The sequence below is a fragment of the Tympanuchus pallidicinctus genome, unplaced genomic scaffold (genome assembly GCF_026119805.1).
Source record: "Tympanuchus pallidicinctus isolate F22 unplaced genomic scaffold, pur_lepc_1.0 scaffold5, whole genome shotgun sequence".
Classification (NCBI taxonomy): domain Eukaryota; kingdom Metazoa; phylum Chordata; class Aves; order Galliformes; family Phasianidae; genus Tympanuchus; species Tympanuchus pallidicinctus.
In genome coordinates, this window is record NW_026294769.1 from 13211174 (window position 1) to 13224239 (window position 13066).

At 38.2% G+C, this 13066-nt stretch overlaps 1 protein-coding gene across 3 annotated transcripts in view; it reads right to left on the bottom strand.

Annotated features, from left to right (window-relative positions):
- Positions 1-13066, bottom strand: part of EPB41L4B (erythrocyte membrane protein band 4.1 like 4B) — a 164814-nt gene that overhangs the window by 32491 nt on the left and 119257 nt on the right. For all 3 annotated transcript variants that reach the window (XM_052704243.1, XM_052704242.1, XM_052704241.1), the window contains exon 19: positions 9334-9401. In XM_052704243.1, coding sequence (XP_052560203.1) covers positions 9334-9401 — 68 coding nt within the window. The remainder of the gene's footprint in view (positions 1-9333; positions 9402-13066) is intronic.

The window sequence follows — 13066 nt, forward strand, 5'->3', positions numbered from 1 at the left end:
TAAAAAAAAACATTTTGTAGCTCAAGCGGTTTATAATCACTACGAAAAACAGAAAGGAAACTGATTCAAATATGTGAAAAGTTTGGACATTTTAAGTCTGACTTTCCCTTATAAAAAGGTTCCCATGAAAAATTTCACTCAGCTGTGATTAAAGGTGATCAAGAACCGAGTGACCTATTCTCTAATCCAAAATCTTTTTATCTCTCTTTGAATGTTGTACATGTTTGAGTGAACAGTTAAAGAAGAAGCCAAGATGCAGCACCACAGGACACACCTTCTTTACAAGTGATTGCAACTACTCAGATGAACTTTACTTGTCTTTTGTATCACACCGGTGAAGCATTCCACTCATTTATCCTGCAAAAACCATACCATTTTAAGAGAAAAAAACTCTCTCATTGTAAACATTTTTTGTTTGAGGCTGGGTGCAGCGACTATCTGCTGATGGTATTTATCAGGTCTCTGAGAGAGACCTGAGTACCACTTAATGGCACGTTTCCAGCAGCTGCAGGTTAGCTGGTGTGATGTGACCTTGGAAAGAAAAGCAGCAGTGGCAATGCCTCCATCCGAGAAGGCTGGCTGAACCTATTCTACCATGAGCACAAGATGGAATGTTAGACTGCTTCTACCTGCTGCAGAGATTGATTCTCACCCTCATTAAAACCTTGCTAGTGTAGTCCTTCCAACACCAGCGTAAAATATCCCTAACAACTCCTTTTTCATCTCCACTGTATGCTCTCCCCAAGTGCACTTCCTCAATTCTAAACCATTGCTACCCTGTCTTCATACACCAGATGCAAGAAGTGCTGAGCTTGATAAGCTTGGAGCCTTATCTATCTCACTGGTATTCCTGAAAAAGAAGCAACTTGAAAGAAGAATGGCTTCTATTGTTATCTTTTGAATTCTACAGCCAGAATCTATTACCTTAAGTAAAAAGGTAGGCTTCTTGAAGAGAAACCTTGCTGCAATTTTACCTCTTTAAAGAGAGACATTATGTGCAATACGACTATTTGTAGTGTATGGCCCCATGCGCAGTAAATTCTGCAAGTCTGAACAAAACCTGAAATGTTGGAGTTCAAGATAACATAGACTTCAAAGAAGAAAAAAAAATGCAGTATATTATAATTCCTTTATAAAGTTCAATTTCAGTGTCATTAATTCATAAGTATCCTCTTCTCTCGTAACAGTAACTAGCTACCCCAGCACAAAAATGAAGGCACTGAACTAAGATGGAGTTACTTAGGACTTGGCACTTCACATAGAAACATATCACCTCCTGGTGAGAATGACATTATCAGGACTGATGTCAGCATGCAGCACTAGCTACCTCTGCACTGAAAGCCCCAGCACAGCATGCCTTGCTGAGCCAACTAAGTCCTAAAGAAAGACCCCCAAAACAGAGCTGCTGAGAAATTCAAAAAAGCAGACTTCAACAGAGCCACAGAGATCAAAAGTCTAAGACAAGAGGCAGAGGTCAACAGTTCCATGTTTTACGAGGATACAACCTCCTGCATAAAAGTTGACTTGTATTTGCATGCCAATTTATGGGAAAAATAAAATACTGGTTGATTTTTGCCTTCACAGATTCCTTTGAGTAGTAACATCATTGTGAAATCTTGAGGAGAAAAAAGAAGGAAAAAAGAAACACGAGGAGAAGTATTTGATAGATGCCTTCTCTTATGTATCAGTGATGTAGCTTAAAAGGTGAAGCAAACACATAAACCAATCTTTTCTCAGTCTGCACTCTAAGGGTTTCATAGTTGTTTCTTTTCCAAAAGCCATGGCCATCTGAAGCTAAGAATATGCGGCCCTTCACTCTGACAGGCCAGCTTTTTCCAGAAGAAATGTTTAGCCCCCAAGAAGATTATCTGGACATTTGAAAGCTATTGCCAGAATCACATTTTCAGAATAAAGTTGTGGGGTTTTTTTGGTTTTTTTTTTCTTATAGCTTAACTGGGGTATTTCACCAGTTTTGCCTCAGCTGGAAGGTCTGAGTACTACTCCTTTATCTGTAGTTCTGAGATAAAGAATGTAATTCATCATCTTCTAACTTCAGGCAACAAGACAGAGGTCTTTAACATCAGCAGTGAAGTCAGAATAGATATGTAGGTGTTCTATCTGCAGTCATTAATGCAGACTGGCAGGGAAACGGTATGCAAGAATTCAATTTGAATTATGAAATTGATGCAGAAATCACTGGTTAAGCATCCTTGTTCTGTCTTGAAAAACATCAGAGTAGATGATCCATTAAGATTGTCCACTGGAGTGAGACTAAGGTGATATGCATTTAGCTATTTCGTTTGGGTTTGGTAAAGCTGGTTGAAAGTTATGTTGGAAAATGACTTTTTTTCTTTTTTTCTTTTTTAAGATAGAGGCTTAATGAAAAATCAGCTTTTGATTTCTTTAAGAAAAAGTCAACATATATATAACATGTTTAGTTTTCCGAAAGCATTTCATAATACATTTAGAAGGAGATATTTATTTATAAATTAAAAAAAATAAATTCAACTCTTCCTCATTGAATTAAGTCTGTTGTGATTCTATGGAAACAAAACCCACTTGTATTCACTGAAGTCCATGTCAGGGAAGACCAAGCACATAATTTTTTTTATCATCTTCAATGTTGGCTGAAGTGTTCTTTTGTACACACCTATTAGTTCAGGGAAATGAATTCTTTGACTTGATAGAAGTTGCCCATAATGGTCCAGGTGATTTGCATATTCTTAGCTTCCAAATGCCAACATGGACATCATCTTCCACAGCTCTCACTAGGTGACCTAGAACTTCAGCTTTGTGATGCTTAGAAACTACCTACTTAGAAACTATCCATGGTCAAAGCCCTGGACTTACAGATCTGAAGTCATTTGACAGTTTTGTAAGATTTGTTCTTAGATACAGTGACCAACAGAGCTCTGTGGATCACAGCTTGTCTATGAAATTCCTAAATGAAATTTGGGTTTTGGGTCTTGAAGTCTTGAATAGAAAAGGAAAAGCAGGAAGGGAAAAGCACAAGAAGGCCCCAAATAGTTGGTGTGACATACTGCCTTTGATGATACATTTATACATACAGTTTATGTAAGAGCTATCATCTTTTCAGTAAGAAATGGTGTAGGACATAGACATGTCACGCTGAAAAGCAGCTAATCTCATAGCCTAGTACACATCAGAAGCATAAGCCATTGCAGAGAAATCTCATTCTGACAATTTGCATGAGCAAAGCTTCCCGTGCTCTGAAGAGTGCTTAAGACTACTCCTCTTCATTCATCTGTAGCTTGTACAACTTGATTTAATTTAATATTTTCCACCCTTCTTTTCCGGTGCGCAGCATCATCAAGCTGTGAGATAACATTTAATTTTATATTACATATTGAGCAGCTTCTAATGTAATTAGTCTTAATGTAACAGTGTAATTTGGTTTTGGATTGAAAGATTTACAAAGAAAATTGGAATAAATGAATGCACAAAGCACCAGCTGGTGCTTATACCTACTCCCACAATCCTATGCAATCGTATGAAAGATGAGATAATTTGGATAACAAGGATCAACAAAGAGTGGTGCAGCAGTTGGCCTAAACAGAAAGAAATCCACAGACAAATCCTGAACCATGTGGGATGTAAAGCATGCCAGAGCTGGTAACAATCCAAAAGCACGTTATAAGGGAAAACAAACACTGCAGTCCATAAATGTACCACATGGAGCACAGTAGCAAATCACAACAGTGACAACAACTGTCGTAACTGATCAGAAAATGAAAGGACTTCAGATGAAGACGGCTCTTTGCTGACAACTTGGGCATCTACCTCAGAAATACAGGAACTTGCATTTAAATGTGTGATCAGCAATTTGCATGAGTAATTTGCTGCATAATCTTCAACTTTATAGGATTTCAAAATTCAGCAATACAAAATCACAGCTGACCTGATCTTGTGTTAGGGATGGACCTGTTTCAAGCTGTTTTGAGCAGCTCTTGAAGACCTTCAACCATATCACCAGAAACGTAACGTCTCTAAACTTTCCTGAACTACACGTAACCATGAAAGAAAAGCACATTATCAGTAAATTTGTCACCGGGATTCACATCTTACACATTTGACTTCAACTGCTTATCAAACTTTACTCAACTTCAGGTATCCTTGCTAACATTTTCACCGGCATGACCCAAGATGAAAGTTAGGCTTGGTAAACAGGCTACACATGATGAGAGCTGGTATTCTGATCTGTTCCAAAGTATCAGCAGTTCCTAATTCCATACTAAATCAGCCTAATTCTCCACACGCTGAAATTCCTGAAATGAGTGCACCAGAGTGATACCAGGAATTATATTTAGCTATTGGAAGAAGAGAACAAAACAAGAGGTACGTAGACCTTTAAGTTAAATATTGCCAATCTCAGTGTATATGAATGTGTGCATATACACTCACACATACACACTATAGGTGTATCCAGGTGGTCATAGCCAGACAGAAAAATAGATACTTAAAAGAGTTTTCGGGAGAGGTTCACGCACAGACACTGGGGAAGTTGTATGGATTGTTCTGTCTGGCAAAACACTGAACAAGGAGAGGAATCACAAAAGGAATTCTGCTGATGAGGTTCTGTGAGTAGTCATATGTTTATTGCATTTAACAGATCAAGTTGGCTGGCAATTAAGCGGAAATTTTATCAAAAGGAAGTTCAGGACGTTATCTGTCTAGCAGCCCATCCTTTCACTATGAAGTAGGTGAGGTTTATAAAAAGGTGAAGAGGTTACTATGTGATTCACATTGCCTTGATAATGTTGCAGTTGAGAAATCTCACAAGATGGGACAGGCTCTGATCAAGAGGAAAGAGTGACCTGAGATAGCAATCAAGTGCATGACAACAATTTTTACATTTTCTGCAATATTTACATACGTTATACAAACTTTCTGGCAGACAGCCTGAACCCTGATCAGTCAAGGCTAAAAGAATCAAATAATAAAATCCAAATGGAGGAAGGTGATAAGAACCTTTCCAAAACTATACATGCAGTAGTCTCTGTCCTGAATTACGTTAGATATCAGAAAGTTCTCCCTGAGCTCTTCTCCTTCAATCTGGACACTGAGTTAGGTGGCAGAGTGCAGGGAATTTTCCAACAGAAAGTCAATACCTTTGATACTTCCTCAAAATCCCTTCTGGTCCAATCAATATAATGACAGATCCTTCTCTCATGAAACTAAAGAAGAAAATGTTCTGTCAGAAAGACTTTTTTAGCTCTCATGGAAGACAAATTCCTCTTGTTGGTACATAAAAGGGACTGACAGGATCCTTGCTTCCCTTCACCTGGGGAGCTGCACATTGGGCCCTTCCCGTAGGGTGTTGTTCTCTAAACGACTTTTCCAAATTGCTGAATTTCTAAGAGCATACAAAAACTACCACAGCTTCTTCTTAGCCTTCCCAGTTCTATGGAGTAAATGAAGCCAGAGAACATGAGCAGGAAGCATTAATTTGCAGCTTCTCATCAAATTTGCTCCAGACTTGAAGGATTAAAATGAGATTGTACTTAACTCTCATATACAAGACATCTCAAAAGAACTATTAAAAAAAAAAAAAAAAAAAAAAAAAAAAAAAAAAAAAAAACCAACTGCAAAGTGACTGGAACAGCTAATTCCATACTAGACCAGTGTTCACACAAGCATATTTTTGCAACCTGCTATAAGAAAGCCTTCCTCACTATGCAAGGTGGTAATTGCAAGCTAGCTGAATTTCTTCCTGAATTGATATAGGCAGTATATAAAATAAAATATGCAAGGGCATAAATAAATAACCTGTTTTTCCAGGTATTTTTTCTTTTATGTAACACGGCATAATGCTCTGCCTTGCTCAAATTTCTTATGTTCCAGCTGTATTTCACTTTATGTATTATTTGGGTGTTGATGAAAACATGTGCTTTCAAGTCTGTTGCAACAGACCTGTAACAAGGACAATTCTAACTTTTCTTAGCAGGATTTCTGTGCCTTATCAAGATGACTCAGAGCTCCCTTATTTAGTCTCCTTTTGAAATTCCTCTCGTATTCATTGCTCTCATTTGACTTTTTTCAACTGAGGGTTCTGTCATGTGCAGCATGGATGGATTCAGCACTGCCACTGCTGTGGCATATCTGCTGCCCTGCTTTTCATCAGCAAAGCAAAAAGCAGCAGAGTCAGCAAAGGAGATGCATGACTATGTTTCAATTCATAGTGTGCTATTTTGGCCTTAATTGCAGAATGAAGAGGGCATAAGCTGGGACAATGTAGCATGTATTGGGTTGACTGAGCCACCAGCTTTTCCCTCACTGAATGGGAACCAGCAACTAGAAGAGTTTGGGGAAAAAAAAAAAAAAAATTCCAAAGGAGAGAGCCATAAAGCAAATAGCTTCCAGAAGTAGGAAGGAGAGAGGACTGTACCATTCTGTGGACCCACATCTTCCTGAGCCTTAATGTGATGTCTACATGTTAGGTATTACAAGGAAAATTAGGAGATACATGTTCTATTTCCAGCCTGTGCATCTACTGACAGAATGAATTTCATAAGCCTTGTCCTCCTGAAACTGGTGAAACTACTGCAATTTCAACATCAGGCATGTTTCTTTTTCTGCCCATATGCGATGACCTTGGTATGGAAGGATATGCAGCTTTCCAATAGACACAGAACAAGGGTGAATAAGCCAACAGATACACGATGGCTTAGCATAAGCACAACATTTTACACCCTTCTGACGCAGTGCCCAACAAAATGACTGGAGACCTGCTTGTAGCAAAAATGGTTATTCCACCCATATACATGAGTAATTGATAGATGAACCAGAACTAATTCCATGAAGAACTATAGCAATTGTTAGTCAAATTGAGTTTGCCATGGCACATGCTAAAATAATTGCTCAGGGGGATTGCAGGCCATATCTAAGCAGTTAAATTATTACAAGTGGAATCTTTAGACTGGCAATGGATGAGAGAATAAGGTAGTAGCAAAGAGAGCATCATTTTTTAATCAAACAAAACTGCCCTTCTTCCTCACGTTCTATTCCCTCTCTATATGAAGAATTCAACATTTTCACAGATGTTGTCTATAGGCACAGACACACACAAGAATGTCCTCAAGGGTACCTGCATGGAAATCATGTTTCCTGAAGAGGGCTGTTTTACAAAGGATATTTATATCTTTCTCAAATAATGCACAGAAAACTTCCTAGGTGACTTGTCTAGCTAGTACTAACTGACCCTTGCCCATACTCGCATGCAATTCTTAGCAAAGCAGTCTCTTTTTTGTTAATCCAAGTCTTCAAAACAGAGATTACATAGGACATTGTTGGCAAATAGGTCACACACACTGGCTGTATGCAGGCATGTGCATGTCCTTGCAGAACAGGGAGCCAATTGAATGAGAAAGAGAATTGGTTAGACAATGTATTTTGTTTGCATTATTCTTCAGATTATGAATGCAGGCTGTTAAAATGAGTCTGTTTCTGAGCATTGATTACTTGTATATTTGCACCTCCAGAACACAGGCGCAAAGCAATAAAACAATACAATTTCATTTGTCACAACTGACTGTGGAGGAAATAATGCTTGACATAAACTAGATACAAATATTAGGCACGTCTACACCACACTGCTGCATACTGAGACCTTCTGAGTTGTTGTTATGAGCTCATAAACTTGGATATACGCAAAAGAAAAAAGCAAAATGAGCTTTGCAGCCAGGTTGCCAACCTTCCTTACACTGAATAGTATATCACCTCACACAGCACACAACTCATTTACAACTCAGTATGATGAAGAAGAGAATCTATCACAAAATGGGAAATAGAAAGGTCTTCCTCTTCTATGTTATGCAGAAGGTCAACAAAGGTCAGTTAGGAAAACAAATCTTTAGTTGTCATCTGAACCAGGTCCTCCCAGACTCCTTCTGGAACTGACAGCAATTCAGCAAAAGGTGTTCATGGCAAAGACAATGAGTGAAACTCATTTCTATTAAACAAAGGAACAAGTCACTGCATAACATACACAAATAATTTTCTCATGGGAATCTAAGAAAACGTTGTACTGGCCTAAAAATGGCAGTGGTAGAGAAGAATGAGAGCTTTAAAATACCAACTGGACTTTGCAGACCCGTGGACAAACAATTAGGAAAATCACTGCTTGCCAGGTTCTTCTTGTGCACCCTCCTGCCTCAGCACCACCAACTATCCTCACCATCCTTCTCTCTGTAGCTGTTTTTACTATGCAAATGTAGCATCTCTGCCAGTACAAACTGATCAGAAAGCAATTTTTGAATGAAATGTTTTTGGAAGACTTGCTAATTTATCACCTTCTAGGAAGGGTACACACTTGAAAAAAAAAGGTTGGCACATTTTCACCATTATAGCTGTTTTGTTCTGAGTTCAAAAAAATTGTTTTGTCAAACGTAATTCATTAGCTCACTCAGCCTTTCCTATAGGACGCTAAAATGTCTTTTAGTTGGAAAAGTCAACACTAGAAATTTACAGTTTTAAAAAATGAGATAACTAGGACTTGGAGATATATAGTACATATACATAAGCATCTATATACAGCATGTGCATCAGCATAATCAGCTGATTAACAGTGATGATTGCAATGATAGAAATCCATACCTGACACTAACGATGTCCAAACTGATGGCACTACCATACATTTAGATGGAGGCAATTTCCAAATACCTTTGCTGTAACCTCCACTCTAATCAACCACTGAAAGACAGCATACTGTGCTATTCAAGTAATATTTAAATAAAATAAATAAGCCCCCTCCATCCAAAGAAGAAAGATGGATATCCCCTACAAATAGAAAAAAATATAATATCCGAAGTAGTCACTCCTGCCTGACATAAGCAAATGAGTCACTATTTTGACTCTTTTTTTTTTATTTTTATTATTTATTCTTTTCAACTAGGATACCTGCAGAAGTCAGAAAGAAAAACAAACACGAAGATATTCTATCTTGGATGCTTAATACTTCTCTAAGCCAAAGCCTATAAACATTGACATTGTTGCATAAGCTTTTCCATACTTAAAAAAATCACTAGACTTGATTTTTTATTAACCTTGCTCTTATCAATTGTTTGAATACTGATACTCATCTTGACTTTTAGAATTGAGATTTTATTGATTCTTCAGCTACATCTGATTCTTATGAAAAAGATAAGGTCCTTTCTGTTAGACATCTTCTCCTTGGGTCATTGCTTGATGAACTTAGGAACTTTACACAGCAACTTGGGTATGAGTAAATGGACTTCTTGAGTCCAATAAAGATTGGAAAATGGCTTACTAAATCATGTATTTATTTGATTTCCCTACGGACAAGAAGCAACAGACCTTACATTAGGGTCCTGCAGGCTGGAGGTCTTACTGGGATTTACAAAAGAGGTCTCTTCTTTCACAGCCTGTTAAAAGAAGGAGTTAAAGTTTAGTACAATGTCCATAAACTTAGGATTATATATGTTTTCTTTAAAATATTCCTGTAGGTACTTCATAAAACCGCAACGACCAAATGTCTCCTCTGCCCAGAATAAAAAGCATAGATATTTTTTAATCATCATCAAACACTGAGATTCACTGTGATGAGCTACAGTGTACAATAAAGAGAGCAACAGTGATAGGAAGATATTGGGTAGGGATAAAGGAGGGGGAAGCAAAGGAACACAGATATTTATGTTTCCCCCAGAAAGCAGAAATAATAAAAATCAATCCAGGCAAACATGCTGATATTTGAGCTGTTCTTTCAATTGGAGTAAAATAAATATTTACATAGTCTAATCAAAACCACGTCAACTCAACAGCTTTTCATTCAGTCGTTAGAAAAATATACTGAAAAAATGAGATCCCCTACAAATAATCACTCTGCACATGCAGTTCACAGAAAATCTCACCCATTACCGCTCTCTGCTAAATTACAGCATTCTCTGTCCTTCATATCATTTGTCTATAGAGTAGAAAATACTAACACTGCAAAATGACTTACATGGAAATTGCTTGATTACCCAGGAAACACCCAGTTCAGGCAGGTGTTAGTAGATTATACTCTTCAACTGAGACGCAGGGTTCCACAATCCATGTGTAAATGCCCATTTCAGGGCAACACTGCACCCTTCTATAGAAAATACCGGCTGAAGACACAGGAGTATCTCAAAATCAGTAATGGACTTGGCAGGCTCTGACATTTCCATTCTGCTACATGGATAGATGGAGCTGATGCAGGTCTACAGCAGAGCGATTCTTCAGTGCTCAACATGTGAACCATAATAATTTGAGGGCACCGGTGGAGATCAAATTGCATTAAATGTGTCGGTCTCATTCTTAAGCAGAGCTCAATAAGGATGAGACAGGTTCCTTCAAATCAGATCAAAGGATTTTACAGGCATATAAAAAATTGTAAATTTGACAAGACGTTCCATTCAATGCATTCAATTTGAGGGTGCTCATAAGAAAAAAAAGAAAAAAGGAAATTAAGGCCTGAGTTTCTTCTATGCCTCAGTAGTAAACTAAAAAACATCAGAAGTGATGCTCAGTGCTTGGGGAAATCAACCAAGTCGTGATAGTTCTAGGTTAGTTTCCCCCTTGTGCCAGAGTGAACAAGCCCCCATTGCCACTTGGCAGTTCACTATTTATCAGAGCATCAGCCATGGCGGGCACACGTGGTGCACGCTTCTACACGCAATTACCTATAAGGTCCATTAAACCTGGAAGCCTGGTAGAAAGTGAATTCATTCCTGGGACTGCCCCAGTGCAGGCAAATACCAGAGGTGATGAGCTAGGCAGTATTTTGACTTAAGGCTCTCCTCAGCCCTTCCCTTTAGGGTTGTTGCACCTTGTGTCTTAATACTGAAACCACCACTGACACAGTCAGCAGGTCTGTCCCTCTCCTGAGGGTCTGGTTTGCACAGATGAAGCTACTCTATGGATAGCTTACACAGAGGATAACAGGACCAGCAGCAGGCACAGGTTCAACATGGCTAGAAGTTTCTTAAGTGCCCTGCAAATGCTCTAAATCATAAGGAGCCAGATAAAGGGGAGACATGATCACACCCTCACCACACCACTGTAGCACAGCCACCAGATGTTTTACAGCTGAAGTTTTCAGTGAATTAGCATCATGCCATGAATAATTTCAGAACCAGAAGTGTTATTTTTTAATTTAGAGAAATTTGTAATCATAATAAATTCAACTCAGTTCTAGAAACCCCCTTTTTTTTTTTCTGCTGATTTCCTAGTAGCTCTGTCTAGCCTAGTATTTAGTCACAATCCAGTGCTTTCTTGAAAGGAATTTTTTTTTTTAATTTTTTTTAGGAATTGAGAGAAAGCATTGAAAATCACTCTTTGTTGACACAGAAGAGCATTGAAGTATTTTTTTCTTTGTTCTGCAGAAATTATAATGCTTTTTATAAAGCTGTCGGGTTTCTGAAAGCTGTAAGCATGAATCCACACATCAGAAACTTAATACACAGCGTCTTCTTTCACACTGATGTCTTAGCAACATTCTATTGTTAAGTCTGACAAACTAGCTGTTTATGATGTGTCAAATTGGCTACCTTTTAAAACTGCAAATTTTACTTTATTCCAATTTTCACCAAATTAATTGAACTGCATTTTGAGATGCTCTTGAACACAACAATAAAAAGAAAACATGGGGGTGAAGGATGCAAGGCAGGGGCTGCGACCAAGATCAAAATGATTAAAATTCTGCCTACATAAACACCATAAGATCTCATTAGCCAGTTGAGAGGGCTTCATTGTATTATTCCCTAACAACTGCCCTTGGTTTCTTATGTGTTCTGTGGCTACATTACCATTTTCTTTTGACTTCTCTGCAAAAGTAGGTTAAGCCTATTTCTCAAGAAGCAGTATAGTCATAAGCAGCATGATCAACGCTCTGAGAAACATCCTTTGTATTAATTTTCTTTATTATTACTTGTACCCCAGAGAACAAAAGAGACTTGGGTACCTACAAATAAATACTGTAGATTAGCAGGTAAGTAATCCCACTAAACTGGGGGGGGGAAAGGGAGTACATGAAGAAATGGAGGCTCCTGCTGAGCCTCAGGTGGTGCAGGAGTGCACTGGCAAGTGCACCTCAGTAAGGATGGGATAATTCTCCCCAGCTCTACACTTCTTCTTGCCTATGCATGAATGGACACAGGAGAATGTTACAGCCATCAGCACCTATGTTTCCTTTACTTGCTTGGTTGGTCTATTCTTGGTTTGTTTTCAGAAGGAAGTGGGTAAGTCATCAGCTGATAGCTTCCTTTGTTTTTCCTTCTAATTAGGCAAATAACACTCAGTAACTGTGCAAAGACATCCTCAGCCTTACTGTAAAGATGTGAGCATTACAACTGCACACACCATGTACATATACTCAAAAATAATCATTTATATAGAATCAGATTCACTTCATAATTAGCCAAAGAGAAGTAAGCTGGCTTTTCTAGCTACTAAACTACAAAGCAAACAAAATTAAAGGTTGACCGATACCAATCAATTCACACAGTATCATTCTCTTTTTCTCCTTTCTTATCTGCACTGGGCTACAGCAAAAATAAAGAAATAGAAAATCTTAATGTTCCACTTTCATATGCCATTAACTTTCTCAATAGCGCTAGAAACAAAAGTAAAGCATTATTTTCTCATTCTAAAGATAAGAGACATGCACGAAGAAAAATGGCATTGTACAGACTCTTTTCATAGGTAACCGCTAAGAAAATTTAGTATGAAAAGAGGAGAAAATCATTTGAGTAACAGCAAGAGCATCTTGGGTATCTCTCCTTCATCACAAAGTGAATTGCTGTGGCTCTCTCATCCCATCCAATCTGTAACAGGAGTCACCTGAATCAGCAAAAGGACTTCGTAAAGAATCTGATCACTGCAGCCAAGAGTCAGAGTCAGGTTCTTGTTTAAGTGAGAAAAGGGTCTGAAAAGCTCTTACCGTACACACCACAATTTCACAAAGTTCTCACATAGAGGAAGTAACAACACAGCTTTCATATGTTTGGAGATCTTCAAAGGTGAAGAAGCAATGGCTCTCAGTACAATGGTCTGGAAATACTTGACATTG